The sequence below is a fragment of the Lucilia cuprina genome, chromosome 5, assembly GCF_022045245.1.
Source record: "Lucilia cuprina isolate Lc7/37 chromosome 5, ASM2204524v1, whole genome shotgun sequence".
Classification (NCBI taxonomy): Eukaryota; Metazoa; Arthropoda; class Insecta; order Diptera; family Calliphoridae; genus Lucilia; species Lucilia cuprina.
Genome location: NC_060953.1, coordinates 48,919,074 through 48,943,775, shown reverse-complemented (window position 1 = coordinate 48,943,775; position 24,702 = coordinate 48,919,074). Strand labels below are relative to the sequence as shown.

At 31.8% G+C, this 24,702-nt stretch overlaps 2 protein-coding genes across 8 annotated transcripts in view; one reads left to right on the top strand and one right to left on the bottom strand.

Moving 5' to 3' along the window:
* LOC111679299 (titin) overlaps positions 1–8,906 on the bottom strand; it is a 258,306-nt gene extending 249,400 nt beyond the window's left edge. For 3 of the 7 annotated variants that reach the window (XM_046951804.1, XM_046951807.1, XM_046951803.1), the window contains exon 1: positions 8,643–8,902. The gene's annotated coding sequence lies outside the window, so the exon portion shown is untranslated. Of the gene's footprint in view, positions 1–8,642 lie in introns of all 7 variants that reach the window. The other 4 variants (XM_046951805.1, XM_046951802.1, XM_046951800.1 and 1 more) reach the window with 4 other exon arrangements.
* Positions 8,907–17,401: 8,495 nt separating this feature from the next.
* On the top strand, positions 17,402–23,885 carry LOC111679307 (titin homolog). The gene is made up of 3 exons (XM_023440855.2): positions 17,402–17,827; positions 19,045–21,240; positions 21,397–23,885. Exons 1-3 carry the CDS (start codon positions 17,752–17,754, stop codon positions 23,469–23,471), a joined length of 4,347 nt encoding a protein of 1,448 aa, XP_023296623.2. The 5' UTR covers positions 17,402–17,751; the 3' UTR covers positions 23,472–23,885.
* The last annotated feature ends 817 nt before the right edge of the window (positions 23,886–24,702 follow it).

The window sequence follows — 24,702 nt, the reverse complement described above, 5'->3', positions numbered from 1 at the left end:
CTTTTTAAGATTTGTTTTTTTTTCAAATATTTTTGCAATTATTTTTTACATGTGTTCGACTTTGAGTACCACACATACCAGTTTAAACATTCATACTCACATATAAAGTTATTGAAATTACAGTTACACTTACAAACTTCAATAGTATTAGGCTGATTCACGTTTTTATAAATTTCAAAATTGTTTTCAAAGAAAATTTTCGAAAATTTTAATTTTTCAAGAAATTTATCGAAAATCTTTATCTTTATAGAATTTTTTTCAAAAACTCTCTTTTTATAAAACATTTTCGAAAATCTCTTTTTTCAAAGAACATTTTCGAAAATCTCTATTTAAAACAGAATTTTTCAAAAATCTTTATTTTTGAAGGAAAATTTTGAAAATCTCTATTTGAAAAAAATAATTTTAAAAAACTTTAATCTCAAAGAAAATTTTCGAAAATCTTTATTTTAAAGAAAATTTTTTAAAATCTCTATTTTTAAAGAAAAATTACGAATAACTATATTTGCAAACAAATTTTTCGAAAATCTTTATTTTTAAAGAAAATTTTTGAAAATATCTATTTTCAAAGAAAATTTTCGAAAATATTTATTTTCAAAGAAAAATTTTGAAAATTTCTATTTTCAAAGAAAGTTTTTGAATAACTCTATTTTTAAAGAAATCTCTATTTTTAAACAAATTTTTCGAAAAAATCTACTTTTATAAGAAATCTCTTTTTTCAAAGATATTTTTTGAAAATCTCCCTTTTCAAAAAAAAAAAAAATTCTAAAATCTCTATTTTCAAAGAAGATTTTCGAAAATCTCTATTTTCAAAGAAAATTTTTGAAAAACTCTATTTTGCAAACAAATTTTTCGAAAATCTTTATTTTTAAAGAAAATTTTTGAAAAACTCTATTTTGAAAGACAATTCTTAAAAATCTCTATTTTCAAAGAAATATCTATTTTTAAAGAAAATTTTGGAAAAAAATCTACTTTATAGAAAATTTTTGAAAATCTATACTTTTAAAGAAAATTTTCAAAAATTTCTTTTTTCAAAGAAAATTTTCGAAAATCTTGATTTTCAAAGAAAATTTCTAAAAATATATATTTTCAAAAAAATTATTGAAAAAATTTCTATCTTCAAAGAAAATTTTTGAAAATATCTACTTTCAATGAAAATTTTCAAAAATATGTATTTAAATAGCAATTTTTCAAAAATCTCTATTTTCAAAGAAAATTTAAAAAAAAACTCTATTTTCAAAGTCAATTTTGCGAAAATTTCAAAGAAAATTCCGAAAGTCTTTATTTTCCAAGACAATTTCCGAAAATCTCTATTTTCAAAGAAAATGTTCGAAAATCTCTATTTTTAAATGAAATTTTTGAAAATCTCTATTTTTAAAGAAAATTTTCAAAAATCACTATTTCCAAAGAAAATTGTCGAAAATTTCTATTAAAAAAAAATAAAATCTATTTTCAAAAAAATTTTCGAAAATCTTTTTTTTCATAGAAAATTTTCAAAAATATCTTTTTTTAAGAAAAGTTTTCGAAAATCGAAAAGATTTTCAAAAAAATTTTAAATCTTTTGGAAGTTTTCTATTTTTAAACAAAAATTTCAAAAATATAATACGACACTGATAAGCCAAAGGAAAAATATTCCAATAGACTGGATAGAGTAAAGAGGAAGATCTTCTTAACTTAGATTCTTTCGATTCTTAGAAAAATCAACCAATAAGCAACAAGAGAAGCAATTGTGCTCCTGAAAAACTGATGTAATTTTACTATTCCAAAGAACCCTATAATGTGGGACTACGGGAGGCCAGTTGCCAGCAGGACTATGTCCTGCCTGATCAGTTGGTTGTGGTTCTCTTTGGGATTAACGTGGTAAACGTGAGTGAGAACAAAGTCTTCGAATCATTTGATTGATTCGTATTTCGGTATACTGGTTACGTCTCTAGGTACAGTAGCCAACTCAGCAAAGGCCATCCTAACTCGGAAGTAAGGCAATATTCGAATTCTTTAAAGCAAACTTTATACCTCCCTAATGTTTCGAAGTACATCAGCATATTATGTTAGTTGCTTAAATGTATTTAAACACAAAAAAATACAGCTTGTTGTACTTGTTGCACTACTCGTGCTGTGTAAGACCCACTTTAAATGCGTTGAAAGTCGTCACTATTTATTTATTCAACTTGCAACCAACCCCCCATTTAGACATTCAACTATGAAACTAGTTTTAAACTGTTTTTGCATTTTTCTGTTATTTTTCTCTCATAATTGTGGTCTTTATAAATATTTGTATTTGGAGTGGATATGGGAGATCAGAGAAAAATATAAAATACTAAGTTTAGTAATGAAATAATTTTGGAATGTGTTAACCCTTAAGTTGGAGTGGTTAATGAGAGGTATTTTTCAAGGGTAAAGGATGGGGATTGGAAACAGGTAATAGTATGGATAAATGGATTAATATTCTGGAGTTAAATTAATTGTATCAAATAAGTGAAAAGTTTTTGGAATACCCATATATAGATTTGACTATGTAGACAAAACATTTTTTCACCATCCAATAAAAGTTATTTTATATTCGTTTTAATTCTTAGATATCATTGTTTATCACTCTACTTATATATTTATACCCTACGCGACTTTAGTGGAGAGGGTATATTGGGTTTGTGCTGATGTTTGTAGCGCACAGGAATGTCGAGAGTTTAACGTGAGCAACCTGCCTTGACGGCCTTATCTCATGGTGGTCTTTATCATCCACTGGGTAGACTTGATAACGATCTACCATCGCCCCTTTGTTCTTCAATGATGATGATCAATTTTTGTACATTGGTTCTGACCGGTCCATGTACAAGTACTTTGCTGGACTACTCGAGCTATCTAAACTCTTAACCATAGGATATCCTCTGTTGATTCGGCAACAGCACCTAGAGACGTAACCGGTAGACCGAAGTACGATCGTCATTAAGCCGTGTACATTGTTCTTACTCACAGGGACACACTGTAGTAATTCTTATATGAACAGAGTAAACTCTGAACATATCTGGACAAGGAAAGAAAATTCAATGGTATCAAATGTATATGATACCTTTGATCCATCATCATTCAAACCAGCACACATCTCATTTATACAACACATTCATAAGAGAAAAACATACGACACATTCATGAGGCCCGCCGAACCTCACATTCATCCCGTACCATATACAATTAATACCAACTCATTTCCAACGCTTAGTTCCACAGAGGTATCATGCCCCCGGGGGGATACATGTACATATATACAAGCTGAAAAACCAAGTTCTATACTAGCCTTGATGACCCTCATGATAGGGCCTCATTTGACCGGAGCCCCCTATTCAACAATAAATGGCTTAAGTATATCTGAGTCAAGGTAAAATTCAACTTTATTATAAAAACTTAATCAGATTTTACTTTTTGTAACAGGTGTAGGGTATTATATGGTCGTCCTCGCCCGACTATAAATTTTTACTTCTGTTTTTTGTGTTCTTTGCAAATTTCCAGACTATTTATTTAGTACAAACCACATTCCAGACAAGGTGTGTCAAAATCAAATATCACTTCACGGCAAGCACAATATGTAAAATCATTCTCGAACATAAAACTAAACTCAAATAGAACTCCAACCCCCTAAGGGTAAAATGTGGATACGATTCTTGTTAAAAGAAAAGTAAAATAAATAATGATAAATTAAAACTCTAACAGATTAAAAAAAAAAAATAATGGAAAAGTAACATCATTAATTGGACTGTTTAAAAATAATAAATGATTTTAAATGGGAAGAAATTCAACACTTTTTTTGATAAACCACTAGTTTTGTAAAGATCATAAAGAGAAATTAGTAGTTGAATAACAACAACAAAAACTATGTACGTACTTATCTTATCAACTACTACAATAACATTCAGGAATTTACGAGGTCAATGCTATAATAAACTATTTATAAAAACTTATCAAAATCTTTCTGAAATCATTTTCGAAATATTTAATTTTTGAAAAAAAATATAGAAAATTCTTAAAATTTTTTTTCTTTTTATAAATAATTCTCCAAATTGTTTCTTTTCATAGAATATTCCATTTTTTTTTTTCTCTTTTTAAAGATAATTTTCTCTTTTCTAAGTTACCTCAAAGCTAAGGGTTTCTCAAAAGAAAACCCCGAAAAAACAAGGAAGCGGAAGCTAAACGGTGGAAAAGGAAGTGTAACGCCATATAACGGTCAAGTTGCCAGAAGAAGGAAAAACATTCATGTTGATAAGGTTTGCATCTCAACTAACGAACTTGGTGGAAAGTATCCCTCCTCCCTTGGACGGTTCTAAGAAGAGCGAGCTTCCGGCGCTCTTAAAGTCTACTATCTACATGAAAGGATGGGGCAGTAAACTAGAAAATTTTTCCCGAAAAACGAGAAAGGGGAAGCTAAACGGTAAGAAAAGAAAAATAGAGAGCGTGAGCTGCAAGTTCAGCATGGGCGCGTTGTTGATGAGGTTGGCATATTACCAATGTTTTGGCACCTTGGCAGCGCTAAGCTAAGACAGAAGAGTGAGCTTTCTGTGCTCTTAAAGTCCACTATCTACATAAAAGGATGAGGCTGTAAACTGTAAATTCTTGGAGATCAAAATGCTGAGTTAACGCAGGTTAAACTAGGAATCTTTAAACGATTCGCAAGAAGGTTTCTGAATTAAATCCGGTAATTTCCAACTTGTGTGTAATTAGACTAATGCTTATGCTTCAATAATCAGGTGAACTTAATCAAACTACTACAGGGAATTCAGCGTACAAGCTGCTTGTGAACTACTTTAATCCAGGCTCTGGAAACGTTGCTAAATATTCCACACATGAGATAAATCGGTATAAGAACACGTCAATATACTACACCCATTGGAAGATTATACACAATCATCGGACGTGCCTGATCGCATACCAGACACAGAATATGTTAGAAACTTTGAAACGCTAATCCCAGAAAGAATGTCTAGGTCAAGCGGAAGATTAGAGCAAACATCAGTAGGGACAAGTTGCTACCCTGGTTCCTCTAAATTGTACAACAATTAGACCTAGGTTTCTATATGGAAAAACCAGAAACAAAAATATACCAACGTTTACCAAAACTGTTCTATTATTAAAGACAATTTCCAAAGTTTCCATCTTCTCATAGACAATTTCCAAAAAAATATCATTTTATAGAAAATTTCTAAACAATTTTCATCCTTCCCTCGTTCTTCTCAGTTGTTTGCTCAAACTAATTGCAATCTAATATGGGTGGCATTGTGGTTAGGTTACTCCTTTTCTCCCTCCTCATCGTTGTAATTCTCAATACAGTGCGCTGAACTGAAATTGAGCAGTTACAAACATACGTACACATAAATACTTCTCTATCTAAAAACTAACATTGCATTGCGCACGCGTAATGTAATCGAACACAACAGCAAAAGCATAGTCAACTGAAAATCAGTTGTTTTCGTTGCGGTTGAACAACAATACCGCTAAGAATCTTGTTTCTTGTCATAAATTTAGTTGACAAACCGCATACTCAGTGTCAAGTCAATCGAGAAGGTTGTAACGTCCACAACGACAAAAACAACAACAACAACAAATATGCTTTTAATTTAAAATCAAACTTATAGATTTTTTTATTTAGTTTTCTAAGAAACTCTCTAACATGTACGAGATTGTCTACACACTTTTAGTTTTCTTATCGTTTGCCATAGATTTTATGGTCAGTGATGGAAATGCTCATCATCATCTTCATCGTTATGTATGTTTATTGTAAGCATATTAAAGTGTTTATGCTTGAAAAGTTAGTAGTTAGCAATGATGATTGCAAAGTATTATTGGTTAAGGGTAAAAGACATTTCTACATTTTAAAAACTGTAATTACTTTATAGTTTCTAACTACATTTAATATAAAGATCTTATTACCCCAAACCAATTTGTTCCAGTCATGTTTTAATTTCCTTTCTTTATTTATTCAATTTCTTACGTTTAATGTCACAGCAATTGCTTTTCACTTGCTTACTTAACCATCTCTAACTATGGACATCACCAAAGTCTATCTCTGTTTGTTCTACAACATGCTTTACCATATTAAGTTCCATTACTACTAGTTACATCAATTTTTTCTACTGGTTTGTTTCTATTTACTACATCCATTACCTCATACACCCAGATACTTCTGCTACACACAAACAAGTGTTATTTATGGTTATAATTATTACAACAAAAAAACTTTAATAAAATGACAACAACCACTAGAGTTTACGTACATAAATGTCCTCATTCAGCCGTTACAATAATGTTCATTTAATGAAAAAGTTAAATATTGCAAAAGATCTCAACAAAAACATTGTGCAACATATCTCAATGCTAAATGTAGGGCTTCTGAACAGGGACGAAAATAAGTCTCGGGAAATTAAAAAAAAATTCTTGAAAGGTCCTTTATACCTGTACAATAGTTTATAGTTGGGACTAGATAGATGTTAGTCTAGACTATATATTAGTTTACTGTCGGGACTATACAGTAGCCTATAATAGAACTATAAAATAGTCTACATGTCTAGCGTATAGGGTAATCTATAGTTCAACATATAGTCTATAGTTTGGAGTATAGAATAGACTATAATAAGGGCTATATAATTGACTATAGTTTGAACTATAGAATAACCTGAACTATAAATTAGACTGTTGTATGGACTATAGAATACACTATAATCTGGACTATAGAATAGACTATATTCTGGACTGTAGAATAGATTATAGTCTGGACTATAGATTAGACTAAAGTCTGGACTATATAATAGAATGTAGAATAGGTTATAGTGTAGACTATAAAATAGGGTACAGTCTAGACTATAGAATATTCTATAGTCTGGGCTGTAGATTATATAATAGGCTATAATCCGAACTATAGAATAGACTATAGTCTGGACTATAGAATATACTATAGTCTGGACTATAGAATATACTATAGTCTGGACTATAGAATATACTATAGTCTGGACTATAGAATATACTATAGTCTGGACTATAGAATAGACTATAGTCTGGACTATAGAATAGACTATAGTCTGGACTATAGAATAGACTGTAGTCTGGACTATAGAATAGACTGTAGTCTGGACTATAGAATAGACTATAGTTTGGACTATAGAATAGACTATAGTCTGGACTATAGAATAGACTATAGTCTGGGCTATAGAATAGACTATAGTCTGGACTATAGAATAGACTATAGTCTGGACTATAGAATAGACTATAGTCTGGACTATAGAATAGACTGTAGTCTGGACTATAGAATAGACTATAGTCTGGACTATAGAATAGACTATAGTCTGGACTATAGAATAGACTATAGTCTGGACTATAGAATAGACTATAGTCTGGACTATAGAATAGACTATAGTCTGGACTATAGAATAGACTATAGTCTGGACTATAGAATAGACTATAGTCTGGACTATAGAATAGACTATAGTCTGGACTATAGAATAGACTATAGTCTGGACTATAGAATAGACTATAGTCTGGACTATAGAATAGACTATAGTCTGGACTATAGTCTGGACTATAGTCTGGACTATAGAATTGACTATAGTCTGGATTATAGAATTGACAATAGTCTGAACTATAGAATTGACTATAGTCTGGACGATAGAATTGTCTATAGTCTGGACTATAGAATTTACTATAGTCTGGACTATAGAATATACTATCGTCCAGACTATAGTCTATCTATAGTCCAGACTATAATCTATTCTATAGTCCATTCTGTAGTCTATCCTATAGTTGACGATTTTTATATCTATAGTTAAGACTATAATCTATTCTATAACCCATGCTATAGTCTATCCTATAGTTTACAATTTTTATAATTTACAATAACTTTATCCCATTAATTCCTATATTTCGTTAACACTTCCATTAAGTTTTGAAAATATTTGACAGTTTCAACAGCTTAACATAAACACTTCAATTCAATTCAAACTGACAGTTATTTAAAGCTTATTTTTAACTTAAGCATAATTTACAAAATGAATGCCACAATATTTCAAAAATACTTCACTTTTTTTTATTTTAAGTTAAAAGAAACTAAAGCCAAAACTTGTTTAAATAAATGTCAAACTTAAAAATATTTTATAAATAAAATATAAGGTATTAAGTTTTTTTAAATATTATTTAACAGCTTAGTTTTAATCACCAGGAAAATTTTTTAAAAATACCACATTTTAGTTAACACAAACATATTTTTTTGTAAATTATTTTATCGCCCCTGATTTAAGTCTTAAATTAACTCTTCTTTACATTTTATTAATGTTTTATTTTAATTTATTATTTTTGGCATAATAATTATGTTGTTTTTTTATTTATTGCTTTGTTGCGGTAAATTAATTTTTTTATTTGTTTTATTTTATTTTTATTTTGTGTCATTTGAACTTTAATATCAATTGAATTTTAATGTGGCTTTAAAAAACCTGTTTTAAAATTTTAGCAGCAAAAAACAACATTAAAATTTTTGTTTTCAGTTGTAAAATAAATTTTTATTTTATTTTCTTTATATTTTTTTATTTTTTTGTGGCTTAACAAAACGTATATATCCAGCATTATTTTTTTGTTAGCAAAAAATATATATATTTTTTTGACAAACAACCTACACTTGTTTGCGTTGATTAAACTATTTCTCTACTTTTTTCCTTGTATTTTTAAAACAATTTTTAACTTTTTTTTAAATTGTTTTCAGCACTTGCAATTTTTTATTTTAAATTTACTTTATGTTTTCTTTGGTTTAATTATATTACTTTGTTGTTTTACTTTTTTCATTTAATCAACAAAATTTTAACAAACGAATCATATTTCACTTTTTTTGTAATTTTATTCCCGCTTTTTATGTTTTTTTTTTTTTTTAACTTTTAAACCGTTTTAACGACCATTTATTCGTAAGCCAAAGAGAAGACTAAATATTTATTCATAAAATTCAAGTTTAAACATAACAAACCTAGTAAATGTTGCTGTTTGAAGTTGCAAGTTGTATGTCAAACAAGTTGAAGTTGTGTGATAGATAACTCGAATTATGGCATAAAAATAAAATTAATTAATATATGATGAGTTTATCAAATAAATACTTTAACAATCTGCACTATAGTTTAATTTATATAATAGAATGCAGTCTGGATTATAGAAACTATAAACTAGAATATAGTCCTGTGTATAGAACACAATTAAGTCTAGACTATATCTGGCCAAAGAATAGATTACAGTCTGGACAATGAAGATGACTATAGTCCGGACTATAGAGTAGACTATAGTCTGGACTATAGTTTGGACTATAGAGTAGACTATAGTTTGGACTATACAGTAGACATTAGTTAGGACTATAAAGTAGACTATAATCAGCACTAATAGAGTAGACTATAGTATAGACTAAAGAGTAGACTATAGTATAGACTAAAGAGTAGACTATAGTTCGAACTATAGAGTAGACTATAGTCCGGACTATAGAGTATACTATAGTCTGGACTATAGAGTATACTATAGTCTGGACTATTGAGAAGGCTATAGTCTGGTTTATAGAGTAGATTATAGTCTGGACTATTAAGAAGGCTATAGTCTGGTTTATAGAGTAGAGTTCTAGACTATAGAGTAGACTTTAGTTTGGACTATAGTATAGACTTCACTATAGAGCAAACTATAGTGTGAACTGTAGTCTGGACTATAGAGTAGACTATAGTCTGGACTATAGAGTAGACTATAGACTGGACTATAAAGTAGACTATAGTCTGGACTATAAAGTAGACTATAGTCTGGACTATAGAGTAGACTATAGTCTGGACTATAGAGTAGACTATAGTCTGGACTATAGAGTAGACTATAGTCTGGACTATAGAGTAGACTATAGTATGGACTATAGAGTAGACTATAGTCTGGACTATAGAGTAGACTATAGTCTGGAATAAAGAGTAGACTATAGTATAGACTATAGAGTAGACTATAGTCTGGACTATAGTCTAGTATAGAGTAAACTATAGTCTATACTATAGACTAGACTATAGTCTGAACTATAGAGTAGACTATAGTCTGGACTATAGAGTAGACTATAGTCTGGACTATTGTCTGTACTACAAAGTAGACTATACTCTGGACTATTGAGTAGACTGTAGTAGACTATAATATGGACAATAGATTGGACTGTTTAATTGTAACCTAAATGAAAATAAGGAAAACAGCATAACTTAAATAACTTTATCAAGTTGGCTTAGTACCAGGGTTAATATTTTCTTTTAAATCAATAGCAGAGACGGAAATTAAATATAAACCTTTCTTTTAAATTCACTCTTATCATAAACATTATCTGAACATAAAATACTTTTTCATAAACTCATCTTTCCAATCCTGTTGCACAATTTTTAAAATAAACTTTACAAAAAAAGTCATTATCATTTGTGAGCTTACGTTTCTTACGTGTACATTTTGAGTCCTTTTATAGATTGAAAAATAAATATATATTTTTCTTTTCCAGTTATAAAAAAAAAATCAGTTCAGTTTTATGCCAAAGAAAAATCAGAAAAGACCAGTTTTTTATTTTGTGTAGGAAATGCATAAAAATGTTAAAAAAAAAACAATTTTTTTAAAAGTACATGATGGAATGAATGTAATCGTTAGTTAGCGCATGTGCAACATTGTTACATTTCACTAAGTTGTTTGTTGTTGCTTAAGCCTTTTTGGTACAACATTGTTTTGTTTGACTATGACAAAAATAACAACAATACTACATAAGAAATATAAGAATGTTTTTTTTTTTTGTTGCAGCATGTCAATGTCATGTAATAAATAGGATGGCAAGTAGTTGATGTAAATTTTAATAACTTTATTTATAGAACTATATTTTTAATTAAACAAAAACAATTTAAGTTATTTATAACTTATTAATTTATGTTATTTTTTATTTCGTTTTACAGGTTTCCACTTCATTTTTTTCCTAAGAAAGAATATCGTGGGTAAGTTGAAAATAGAATTTCATTAGTTTATTTTATATAGTCTCCAGATTTGTGACAATCTTAGGTATAGACTAAATACAGTCTTGACTTGAGTCCAATCTATGGACTGAATTTAATCTTGTATAAATAATGCATTGATAGCCTTGACTATAGCTTAAGATTTAATATTGTCCCAACTAAGCACTGTTATTGTTCTCGATCAATAGACTAACTAAAATCTAGATAAAACCTTCTTCTATTTAGTGACTGTAAACTTAATTATAGACTATATTCTCAAAAATATAAACCGTGAAAAAATTTCCCCTGTTGTGAAATTTGTTGATTGTATGGAACAGCTGTTCCATACAAAATCAACTATTGTGAATGAATTGTTCACAATGAATTCACGATAGCAAAATTCCACTTCTAATGACGATAGAGGTTTCTGACTTTAGTTGTGACTATATATTCTCAATGATCTCGATAACATACGAACCATATGTCGAGATTATGACTAAAGTCCTGATAACTGATTGGATGTATATAGATTTGCTTATAGTATTACCAATTGAATGACAAAAGCCTTGATAGACAATAGACTGAATATAGTCTTGATTACAGATTTATTGTAGACTTGACTATAGAATGACAATATCATTAATGTCGATAATATACGAATCATAAGTCAAGATAATGACATCGGTCATGGTATCCGATTAGATGCAGACTTATCTATAGTCTTACCTATAGAATAACACAAGTATTGATGGACTGACTACAGTATTGACTATAGAATGAATAGATAGTTCCGAATATAGACACTCTATGATCCCGATACTATACGAATCATAAGTTAAGATTATGACCTTAGGCATTAAACTGATTGAATGTAGACTTGTGTATAGTCTTAGACTGATTGTAGTCATGATTACAGATTGACTATAGTCTTGAATATAGAATGACTATAGTCCTCACTATAGCTAGCCAAAAGACTGACTATTTTCCCCGCTATAGATATAATAAAATAACATTAATGTACTGACTATAGTCTTAATATAGTATTGACTATAGATTGAATATATAGTTCTAAATATAGATACTCTAAGATCTCGATAATATACGAATCATAAGTTAAGATTAGTCATGATAACAGATTTGATGTAGACTTGTCTAAAGTCTTACCGATAGAATAAAATGGTATTGATGGACTGTAGACTGATTATAGTCCTGACTATAACTGTAAAGTCCACAGGACTATTAAATGTTTATAGTCTTGATTATAGAATGTGTATATTCTTGACTATAGATAGTCAGAAGACTGACTATTTTCTCGACTATAGACTGCATAAAATATCGACTATGGACTGACTATAGACTAAATATAATAACGAGTTTAGACTGTATAGAATACGAAATATGTATTATATGTTATCTAGATTATAGTCGGCTTTGACAAAAGACTGACCATAGTATCGATCATAGATTGAATAAAGCATTGGTTCGACTATTGAGGAAAGTCTATAGTTTTTAATATAAAAATGACTACAATTAAAGCTCTTAACTGCTAACTAGGGTTCTATTAATGGACTTTCGAATAATGGACTTTTTGTCAAAAAAAATTCGAAATCGACGATTTTGTTGAAAAAAGTCTATAACTCGACTATCGTCTGTGAAAAAAAGTCGAAAAGTCGACTTTGTAAATAAAAGTCGAAAAGTCGAAAAAATAGTCGAAAATTTTAAAAAAGTGAAAAAAGTCAAAAACTTTGAAATAGTCGGAAAAACTCGAAAAAACTCAAAAAATAGTAGAAATGTCGAAAAAAGTCGATAAGTCGGAAAAAATCTAAAAAAGTCGAAAGAAGTCGAAAAAAGTCGAGATATGAAACGAAGTCGGAAAAAGTCGAAAACTCAACTATTTATAAAATACCTAAGTCGAATAGACGACTTTTAATTAAATGGAAAATGTCGAAAAATCTAAAAGTCGACTTTGAACTAAATGCAAAAAGACGACTTTTCGTTTCAACTATATAACTCTACTGCTAACGGGGTGCATAAATCTAAATCTCCAGCCCAACCCAAAAAAAGAAATGTAAATTATTTCAACATTTCTGTTAATTATTCAATATAAATTCAAAATATTAAATCTACATAATTTTAATGGGAATTTAACAAAAAGTTTCATATCACACATAATATTAATAGAGTGAAAAACAAGAAATTCCCTTCTATGATTAAATGAAAAATAAGTCAGGGAAAATGTATACAAAAAAACACTTGTTCTTCTTCCTCTTGTGTGTTGTTAATAACTTCCAACCCAAAAATAAAATCTCATCTTTCATTCATATTTTGTTTGGCTGGTTGGTTGCAGTGTTGACCCAAAAAACAAACAAAAGCAAAAATACTTAAAACAAGAAAGAAATGATTTTTTGTTTGCGTAGAAATTTCATTTTTACAAGATTTTACAAGACACGCAAGTAAGTCAAACAAACAAACAAACAACCAGTCAGCCAGTTACACATTTAGCTACAAACTCCCAGCCAACCATTCAACCAGTTAACAAGCGGCAACAGAAGCAGCAAACAAACAAAGAAATAACCAGAGCCACGAACCACAACCATCAGTTCAAACCACAATAAAATCAAGTTTCTACTATTCTTTATCACATTAATTTAGTTTCTAGTAAATTTATATGTAAATTAATTAAAGTTTCTTTGATTTAACTTCTCTTAACACTCCCCCACTCCTCTCTAACACCGAGCACACTTTGAAAGGCCTTTAGGCGTAGTTTCTAATTTTTTTATTAAACAAACACAACAACTACTTTAAAGAACCGCTTTATTTTAAAGAATTTTGATTCTTTTACTATACTGAAGGTATTAAGTAGTTTGATTCTTTTGTTGTTGTCATAAAACAAGTTGAGTTACATTGTTACAAAAGTGACAAAGTTGTGTAGTATCAGGAAGGGCTTATAAGATATTCTTTAAATTAAATTTTTTTTAATTTAAATATTTTGTAACATTAGTAATTGGACAAAGGCTCCAGCAAAATAAGATCGATATATTTAAGTAACTGTAGTACATCTTAGAGAGTATATTTTATGATTTGTTTAATTCTGGGTGGTCGAACTTGATCAATTAATTCCTTATTTTCCTCAATACATAAAAAGATATCATGTATTGTGTAAATTTAATAGTTTGAGTGGGAGCTTAAGGTGTTTAAATATGGTGTTGGTTACACCTTTTTTAAGTCTTTTATGTAATTTACTAAAATAATTATGATAAATTAGATATTATAACCACTTTTTATAATTTTGGTTAAACTTACATAAAAATGTGGTCAAAACTATCGTAATAGTTGAATTTATAATCAAATTATAATTACTATATTCTTATCAATAATCAGACAGATCATTTATCAAGAATATAGTCTGACCATGATCTTAACTGTAATTAGTATGTATGTCTAGACTAGACTATAGTCTAGTCTATAGTCTGATCTATAGTCTAGTCTATAGTCCAGTCTATAGTCTAGTCTATAGTCTAGTCTATAGTCCAGTCTATAGTCTAGTCTATAGTCTAGTCTATAGTCTAGTCTATAGTCTAGTCTATAGTCTAGTCTATAGTCTAGTCTATAGTCTAGTCTATAGTCTAGTCTATAGTCTAGTCTATAGTCTAGTCTATAGTCTAGTCTATAGTCTAGTCTATAGTCTAGTCTATAGTCTAGTCTATAGTCTAGTCTATAGTCTATAGTCTAGTCTAGTCTAGTCTAGTCTAGTCTATAGTCTATTCTATAGTCTAGTCTATAGTCTAGTCTATAGTCTAGTCTATAGTCTAGTCTATAGTCTAGTCTATAGTCTAGTCTATAGTCTAGTCTATAGTCTAGTCTATAGTCTAGTCTATAGTCTAGTCTATAGTCTAGTCTATAGTCTAGTCTATAGTCTAGTCTATAGTCTAGTCTATAGTCTAGTCTATAGTCTAGTCTATAGTCTAGTCTATAGTCTAGTCTATAGTCTAGTCTATAGTCTAGTCTATAGTCTAGTCTATAGTCTAGTCTATAGTCTAGTCTATAGTCTAGTCTATAGTCTAGTCTGTAGTCTAGTCTATAGTCTAGTCTATAGTCTAGTCTATAGTCTAGTCTACAGTCTAGTCTATAGTCTAGTCTATAGTCTAGTCTATAGTCTAGTCTATAGTCTAGTCTATAGTCTAGTCTATAGTCTAGTCTATAGTCTAGTCTATAGTCTAGTCTATAGTCTAGTCTATAGTCTAGTCTATAGTCTAGTCTATAGTCTAGTCTATAGTCTAGTCTATAGTCTAGTCTATAGTCTAGTCTATAGTCTAGTCTATAGTCTAGTCTATAGTCTAGTCTATAGTCTAGTCTATAGTCTAGTCTATAGTCTAGTCTATAGTCTAGTCTATAGTCTAGTCTATAGTCTAGTCTATAGTCTAGTCTATAGTCTAGTCTATAGTCTAGTCTATAGTCTAGTCTATAGTCTAGTCTATAGTCTAGTCTATAGTCTAGTCTATAGTCTAGTCTATAGTCTAGTCTATAGTCTAGTCTATAGTCTAGTCTATAGTCTAGTCTATAGTCTAGTCTATAGTCTAGTCTATAGTCTAGTCTATAGTCTAGTCTATAGTCTAGTCTATAGTCTAGTCTATAGTCTAGTCTATAGTCTAGTCTATAGTCTAGTCTATAGTCTAGTCTATAGTCTAGTCTATAGTCTAGTCTATAGTCTAGTCTATAGTCTAGTCTATAGTCTAGTCTATAGTCTAGTCTATAGTCTAGTCTATAGTCTAGTCTATAGTCTAGTCTATAGTCTAGTCTATAGTCTAGTCTATAGTCTAGTCTATAGTCTAGTCTATAGTCTAGTCTATAGTCTAGTCTATAGTCTAGTCTATAGTCTAGTCTATAGTCTAGTCTATAGTCTAGTCTATAGTCTAGTCTATAGTCTAGTCTATAGTCTAGTCTATAGTCTAGTCTAGTCTATAGTCTAGTCTATAGTCTAGTCTATAGTCTAGTCTATAGTCTAGTCTATAGTCTAGTCTATAGTCTAGTCATAGTCTAGTCTATAGTCTAGTCTATAGTCTAGTCTATAGTCTAGTCTATAGTCTAGTCTATAGTCTAGTCTATAGTCTAGTCTATAGTCTAGTCTATAGTCTAGTCTATAGTCTAGTCTATAGTCTAGTCTATAGTCCAGTCTATAGTCTAGTCTATAGTCTAATCTATAGTCTAGTCTATAGTCTAGTTTATAGTCTAGTCTATAGTCTAGTTTATAGTCTAGTCTATAGTCTAGTCTATAGTCTAGTCTATAGTCTAGTCTATAGTCTAGTCTATAGTCTAGTCTATAGTCTAGTCTATAGTCTAGTTTATAGTCTAGTCTATAGTCTAGTTTATAGTCTAGTCTATAGTCTAGTCTATAGTCTAGTCTATAGTCTAGTCTATAGTCTAGTCTATGGTCTAGTCTATAGTATAGTTTATAATCTAGTATGTAGTCTAGTATATAGTCTAGTCTATAGTCTGGTCCATTGTCTACTCTGTAGTCTTGTCTATAGTCTAGTCTATATTCTGGTCTATAGTCTAGTCTATATTCTGGTCTATAGTCTAGTCTATAGTCTATTCTATAGTCTATAGCCTATTCTATAGTCCACTCTATAGTCTAGTCTATAGTCTAGCCTACAGTCTAGTCTATAGTCTAGTCTATAATTTAGTCTATAGCCTAGTCTATAGCCTATATACTAGACTATATAGTCTATAGTCTAGTATGTATTCTAGTGTCTGGTCTCTAGTCTATTCTATAGTCTAGTCTTTAGTCTATTCTATAGTCTAGTCGAGACGAGTATAAAGTTCAGTCTTTTGTCCAGACTATATTCAGTATAGTTTATACTGAAGATAAACTAGCTAACTAGGTATTATTATTGATCGTTCAAATTTAAGGAACATAGTATTGTACATAGTACATAGTACAATCAATTTCACTATCACAATCGCAAAATTTCATTAAGTAATGAAACAAATTCATCAATCAACAGTTTATTACAATTTTGAAAATATATAGTCAAAGTTAAATAAATAAATAAATAAATAAATAAATAAATGAAAAATAAAAAAATAAAACCACTCAAACATAAACTAAATACAAAATCGCATACATTCCTAGGCAATCCTTCCCCCAAACTATACATATTTGTATATAACTCATTAATCTTTTCGAAAAAAAGAAAAAGAACTAGTAAATTTCAAATACTTTTCCGTATGTTTTGAACGCATTTTTATCCATCTATACAATTTTCACCATCTATTTTCTATGATTTTCGTAAATGTGCTCAATTTTATGCCTTGCTCTCGGCCCAAAACATTAGAATTTCTCGTAGCACTTAAGTAAAACTCTCGTAGCACTTAAGTAAAACTGCCCAGACAGACTAGACTCGTGAGATGAAGGAGAAATCGAAAAGATTTTAAATTATTTTGAAAAGTGTGTTGCGTTGCTTGGTGTTTGCTAAACGGGATTATTTAACGCTGTGACCGTAAAATTAAATTCAAATATATTTCAAATAGAAAAAATATTAAATTCAAAGTGGAATTTTACTAAAACAAAAAATCTTATAAGAAAAAATTTTTTTAACAAAAATGAGGGGTTCTGGCCAGGAACCCTTTACGAAGTTGTAAAAAAAAGTTTGAATAGAAATAGAAAAGTGCATTTCCATTTATAAATAAAATAAGTTAAAATTAAATTTGTTTTATATATATAAAATTATAAAAATTTGAGAAAAAATTAAGTGAATATATAGAATTTTTTATGGGCAATCAACAGGGAAAATTACAACACAATCAAAGTGGCCGACCTAAGAAAAATGTCCATTGGAAATCAGCAGGTGAAACAAAAAAACGGAAAATCAAATACAATTTTATTTTAAACCATTTTGTTACAAGAATTTACTGTGAAATTATTCTGCAATTTATGTGTGAAACAAAAAATTTAAGAAAATTTCATTCATTTTAATATATTCGATATAAAAAGCTGAAAATGTTAGTGGGAGCGCTAGAATTGTGGTTATTTTTAGACACATTTTCATACTCAAGTGGTTGACTTTGCGTTTTATATTTTTTTTTTATTTTTTATTTAAATTTAATTTTTTTGTACACTTTGGTGTGTGTATACGTTTCGAATAAAAATTTATTTGTACAAAATATGTCGGACGTATTTATGTATAATTTTTTCTTGTTTTTTTTTTTTTTTGAAAATTTTCATTTGACAGCTAAAAAATAAAAAGAAAAGAAATTTTGAAAAAAATAAACGAGGAAATGCTTAAGAAAACTCAAGAGAATAGGCAAAGAGTAAATAGAGTGTGATCTTAACTCTCAAAAAAAATTGTCTTAAAAGAGCAACATATTTTCTTAGCTGAGAATTTCACTTAGTTTTGAAATCTTTTCGCAATTGTCAGTTTTTTCTGATTTGTTTTTATTTTGATTTTCTAATATCATCTGCCAAAAAAAAAATCACATTTGTTTACGATTGTCTTTGCTTATTGTCACTTAGTACTTAATAAATATTGAAAAATATGTATTTGGTTTAAAGTTAATGTTTTTCTAATGATGATTCATTATGTACTTGTTTAAACTATATAATTTTGAAATTTTTAAATATTCGAACCTCAAAAATATTTTAAATTTTAAATTAACTTAAAATTTATTCAGTTCTAGTTCAATTCTAGTTCGATTCTAGTTCGGTTCTAGTTCAGTTCTAGTTCAGTTCTAGTTCAGTTCTAGTTCAGTTCTAGTTCAGTTCTAGTTCAGTTCTAGTTCAGTTCTAGTTCAGTTCTAGTTCAGTTCTAGTTCAGTTCTAGTTCAGTTCTAGTTCAGTTCTAGTTCAGTTCTAGTTCAGTTCTAGTTCAGTTCTAGTTCAGTTCTAGTTCAGTTCTAGTTCAGTTCTAGTTCAGTTCTAGTTCAGTTCTAGTTCAATCCTAACTGCAATTAAAAAAAAACTTAAATTTCTTAAAAGTTTCACACTCAAAATATCACAGTAATTCTTAAACGAAAACGAACACAAAAGCTCTATTTATTAATTTCCAATTAAACACACACTTTACAGAACGTCCATCGCCACCCGGACGTCCACTATTAATTCCACTTTCCGATCTTCAACCGGATGTCGTTAACCTACGATGGGAACGTCCAAGACTTGATGGAGGTTCTCCCATCACCGGCTATGTGGTCGAACATCGACGCATGGGTTCACCGCATTGGGTGAAAGCCACACCAATACCCGTAACGCGTTGTGATGTCTCGATAAGCGGTCTAGAGCCCGGTTGGCGTTATCAATTCCGTGTTTTTGCCGAAAATATTGTGGGTCGTTCGGAGCCGAGTGAATTATCCGATATACTCACGGTCACGTTACAACGCAACGCCATAAGTGTACCACGCTTTTTAGACGAACTACAAGATTTACACGCCGTCGAAGATGAACGCATAGAGTTTCGGGTGAAATTCATGGGTCAACCGCCACCCGAAATTAATTGGTTCAAGGATGGCTACGAAATATTCAGTAGTAGACGAACGAAAATTGTAAACGATACCGACGCTAGTGTCTTGATTATACATCAGGTGGCTTTGACCGATGAGGGCGAAATCAAGTGCACGGCGACAAATAGAGCCGGTCATGTGATAACCAAGTCCAGGCTTTTTGTACAGGCACCACCCAAGATTAGACTACCGCGAACCTATGAGGATGGTCTTATAGTAGAAGCTGAGGAAGCTTTACGCCTTAAGGTGGGCATAGCCGGCCAACCACCACCTCAAGTAACCTGGCTACATGAGGGAGAAGTCATACAAAATGGTGGACGTTTTGAAATTATTAACTCTGAGAAGAATTCAAGGTTGAAAATTGATAATGTTCAAAGAGATGATAGAGGAGAGTATAGCATTAAGGCTACCAATAAATTGGGCGAAGATATCACCTCATTTTTGGTTACAGTAACAGCACGCCCAAATCCTCCCGGCAAGGTAAGACTAAATATGTCTTTCGGCAAATCGGCCACCCTGTCTTGGACAGCTCCCATAGACGATGGCGGTTGTAAGATCGGAAACTATATAGTGGAATATTTTCGCATCGGCTGGAATGTTTGGCTCAAGGCAGCTACCACACGTTCTCTCAGCACTACATTGCATGATCTTATAGAGGGTTCTGAGTATAAATTTCGCGTCAAGGCAGAAAATCCTTATGGTGTAAGTGAACCCAGTGAGGAGTCTGATGTTCTCTTTATACCCGATCCCAAAAGAGGTATAACCAAACCTAAGTCGGAAAACCAATTAGACGAAGAGAAAAACAAGCCAGTACCACCACGTAGAAAGACATTGTCGCCGCCCAGAGCTATGGCGGATGCTGCTACTGAAACTTTGCTTAAGTTTTCACCAAAAATGGAGCGTAAAATAAGACCCCAGGTATTGGATACGGAAGATTTACTGCAAGAAATGTCCTATGGTACTCCCGATGCAATGCTGAAACTGGATGTGCGTAAAAGTCCTTCACCTTATAATAGGGAAGACAAACCGACAGGTAGTCCTAATAAACTGAAAGTACATGTCAATAAGGCACCGGAGCCTGAAAGAAAATCTCCTCAACGCTCTCCAAATGCAGATTCAGCCAAGAAATCCCCATTATTGCAAAGCATTTTAAAGACGAAGGATAAGTCACCATCACCTCTGCCTCTTAAGCAACCAACTCCACCTGTAGCTGAGAATAACACCATTTTTGATTTTATGAGTCCACGTAAACGTAGTTTGAGTTCAGAGTTTGAAGAACCCCAACAGCAACGTAAGAACTCTTTGCCCTCTACACCCGAGGCAATACGAGGCACAGCGGCCTTGCAGCGCAGTACCGAACCAGTGGAATTGGGCGTTAACCAACAGGTCAGACGTTATTCGAACCATGCTCTAAGTCCAGCACGTAATGTACCCGCCCTGACGGTGGCCATAGCTACCAGTTCTTTGGGCATGGCGGTGGAAACGAATAAAAACCACAATGGTAATAATAACCTTACCGCCAATGGTAATGGCAGACATAGCAGTACTCCTACCATTGAAATTAGTGCACCACCAAATACCACTAATCCTCTGACACCAGAATCACCACTGCCTTCAGCAGCTTCACCTTTAAGTTCCCCTATGATGGCATCGAAGAATTCAGGAAATAAAATGTCCCATACCGACAGACATGATGATGTTCACACTAGCAACGAATTCATGCTGGTGGTATTCGACAAGAATAGCAAAGTTAAGGATAAAGACAGTAAGTTCCAACCAAAATCGAATGCATTCTCGCTATACCCTTGGGAAATTTTAGTTTAGTATTCCTCACACTTTAAACTCTTTGCTCCCCTTTCAGAAAATCCTTTTGTTCGGAAAACCTACTAAATTCTTTTCACTTCTAAACTTTTTGTTTCAGAGCAAGATTCCTTCGAATTGGATCTAGAGGATGCCATACAACCTCCCCCTATCTCCATTTCGGCTCCTGATTTAGCTTTATTGGAATACTCCACCCTGCATACCTTCCCCATGAGACGCTCCGTTAGCTCAACGGAACTACTGTATGAAAGAGCCATGGCTCGCTTTTATGAAGCCGTAGAATTGGAGGAAGCTGAAAAAGCTCGAAAATTAAAAATATCACAAGATAAAATAGCTACACCCAGCAATGTAGCGCCAATACGTAAACGTTTGGGTTCTATGACCGAAGCGGAACGTTTATCCTTTGAAAGGCGCAGTGAATTAAGAAGACAATCAGCCGATATAGCACAAGATTTAAAGGCCATACACAAGTGGAGTTCCAAAGAGAATATAGCTGAGTTAAAACCTTTATCTCGTACTGCTCCTATGCTGTCACGCAAACGTCAAGAGAGTCAAGAGAGTGAAGATTTTAGCGATGATTTCCACACCAAAAGTGCTCCTTATAGAGAGGAGAGTTTTGAATTGGGTTCCGACTATACAGAAAGTACTGCTTCCTCGGATAATGATTCGATTGAAAAGTTCAAAATGGAACTAATGGCCAGAACACGTTCACCAAGTCCACGCGAATTGGAAACCTATCATCCACGCAACATGTCAGCTGGGGTTTTCACTCCCTATCGTGCTCCCACCCCAGATGAAGCAGCATTGGTGCTAACACGACCAGTACCATTGCCTAGTCCGGACTTTGTACCCAAGCCTATACTCAAAAGACCCTCTAAGGAAAATGTTTTGCAAACTGACAGCAGCAATGGAAATAGTCCAGCCATTAAGCAGGATAACAATCCCCTAAGTGATAAACTGGATATAGCTAAAGGTATTAAGTCATTCTTTAAACGGGATAAACGTTCCACCACCGAAAAGAATACCGAAGAAAATGAACTAATATCGAATCCACAAGAAAAATCCAATGCTGCTCTACTGGCGGCGGAAGCTTTGGCCAAGCGCAAAGCTAAAGAGGAAGAGGAGGAAAGAAAGCGAAAAGAAGCCGAACGTTTGATGATGGAAGAAGCTCATGCTGCAGTGGATCACTACAGTGAATTGGTGCAACAAGTTAGCACAACACGTAAATATCACACACCTATTTATATGGATCAAGATGAACTCAAGAAAATAACGGCTAAAGTTGGCAATGATGAGGAGGATGAAGATGGTGATAATGTAGCTTCCAGACGCTCACATAGCCCCGACATGGGTCTAATACCGCCCATGAGTAATAAACCCAGACTTTCGATATCCGAAAGAGGACAACTTATGCATGTACGAGAAACAGCTAGTGATTTAGCGGTTAAAGAACAGAAACCCAACAAAGAATCCGAATCGGAAGAGCAGGAACCAGAAACTCCCATAAAAACAGAACCACAACAACAGCACAGTTTTACATCACCCAATGATGATAAAGTAGAACCTGACGTTATGGAACAACCTTTACAGCTAGATGAACCAACAGCAAGCTATGCAGAAGATGAAGTCATCACTACCACTACAGTGTTAAGTGAGACTGTGGAAGAAAGACCCGATTCCCGAGGACGTCCACGTTTAGTTAAAGTTAAACGTATCATTAAGAGAAGAGTTCCCTCAAGTACGCGCTCGCGAGACACTTCCCTAAGCCGACCACCCTCAAGTATAGGATCTGCGCCTGAAACTCCAATACCTAGAGCTCTTTCTCGTACACGCCGCACCCTAGAATCCAAGTCTCCTGGGCCCTCGGGAAGAAAACATTTACAGCAAAACAATAACAACTCTATAGCTAATATAGAAAACGCTTTAGTGACCTCATCTCATGAATTAGTGGAGTCGCGTAGTTCTAGCCCCATCTCGGACGAAGAAGCCCATGAAAAAGTACGCTCAGCTATATCCTACTCAACCGATATGGTTCTTTTCGTTGTGGCCTGTTATGTGTATCTCTTCAAAGATGCACGTCTTGTACTGCCAATATTGGCTCTAATGATTTATCGCCAGTTGGGAGAAGCCATCGACAGTTGTATACCCAGTTGGATGAAACGTAAAAAACAATAGTTGTTCGTAAATGTACTTTTCATATGCGTACATAAACATAAAGGCGTTTAAAGGTTTAAATTCCTTTGAATACAAAACATTTTTAATTTAAGTTTAAGTTTATTTTTAAATCTGATGTTTTTTTTAATTATTGGGTTTTAATTTAATTATATATTGTTCGGTTAAACAATTTAAATATACCTATACGATAATAATTGTATTTCTCTGCCCTTTATTTCAGTTGTTCTTGCCTAGTTTTATAAGTATTTGTTTGTGCATGTCTTTTAAAATCGGAAGATAGAAAAATCTCTTCAGTACATAAATTATATTTTATGATTATGATCCTTATACTATTTAAAAAGTAAAACTAAAAATCATGTCGTATACGTTTAAACGTAATATTTTTTTAAAATAAATACATATTATTTTACAATATTTTAAAGCTGTTTTTTTCCTTTTTTACTAAGCATGTTTTAAAAATATATAGATATATAGATATATATCTATATAGATAGGTAGATAGATAGATAGATAGATAGATAGATAGATAGATAGATAGATAGATAGATAGATAGATAGATAGATAGATAGATAGATAGATAGATAGATAGATAGATAGATAGATAGATAGATAGATAGATAGATAGATAGATAGATAGATAGATAGATAGATAGATAGATAGATAGATAGATAGATAGATAGATAGATAGATAGATAGATAGATAGATAGATAGATAGATAGATAGATAGATAGATAGATTGCAAGATTGCAAGATTGCAAGATTACATAATCTTCTATAAAGAATTCCCTAACACACTTATCATAGTTTTATTTGTGATGGTAAAGCAGCAGAGAACAGAATTCCATTTAGATTAAAAGTAAAAAGTAAAAATCAAATATTTATTATGGATTTTGACAGCCAGCGTATAACAAAGCCTATATATAAAAAACTATCAACTGTTATCTCATGTTTTCCTACATTGATTCATCTTTATTAAAATTTGTTCTTGTATTTCTGTGTGTATTTTAAAAAAGCACAGCGCACAGCCCTTGCTTCGACATGTGCTGATCAGCAACTGATTTGATTTTGTTTTTCAGGTTGAGAGCAAACCAACAGATATTGCTCATTTTAAAAAGAAGAAGAATTAAACCTATAGTGTATGTGTATAAACTTAGTCAGCAGAATTTTCTTACCCTATCACGCGTGCTATGTAATGGCAACATTGATCTTCTCTGCTCTATACCCCTAA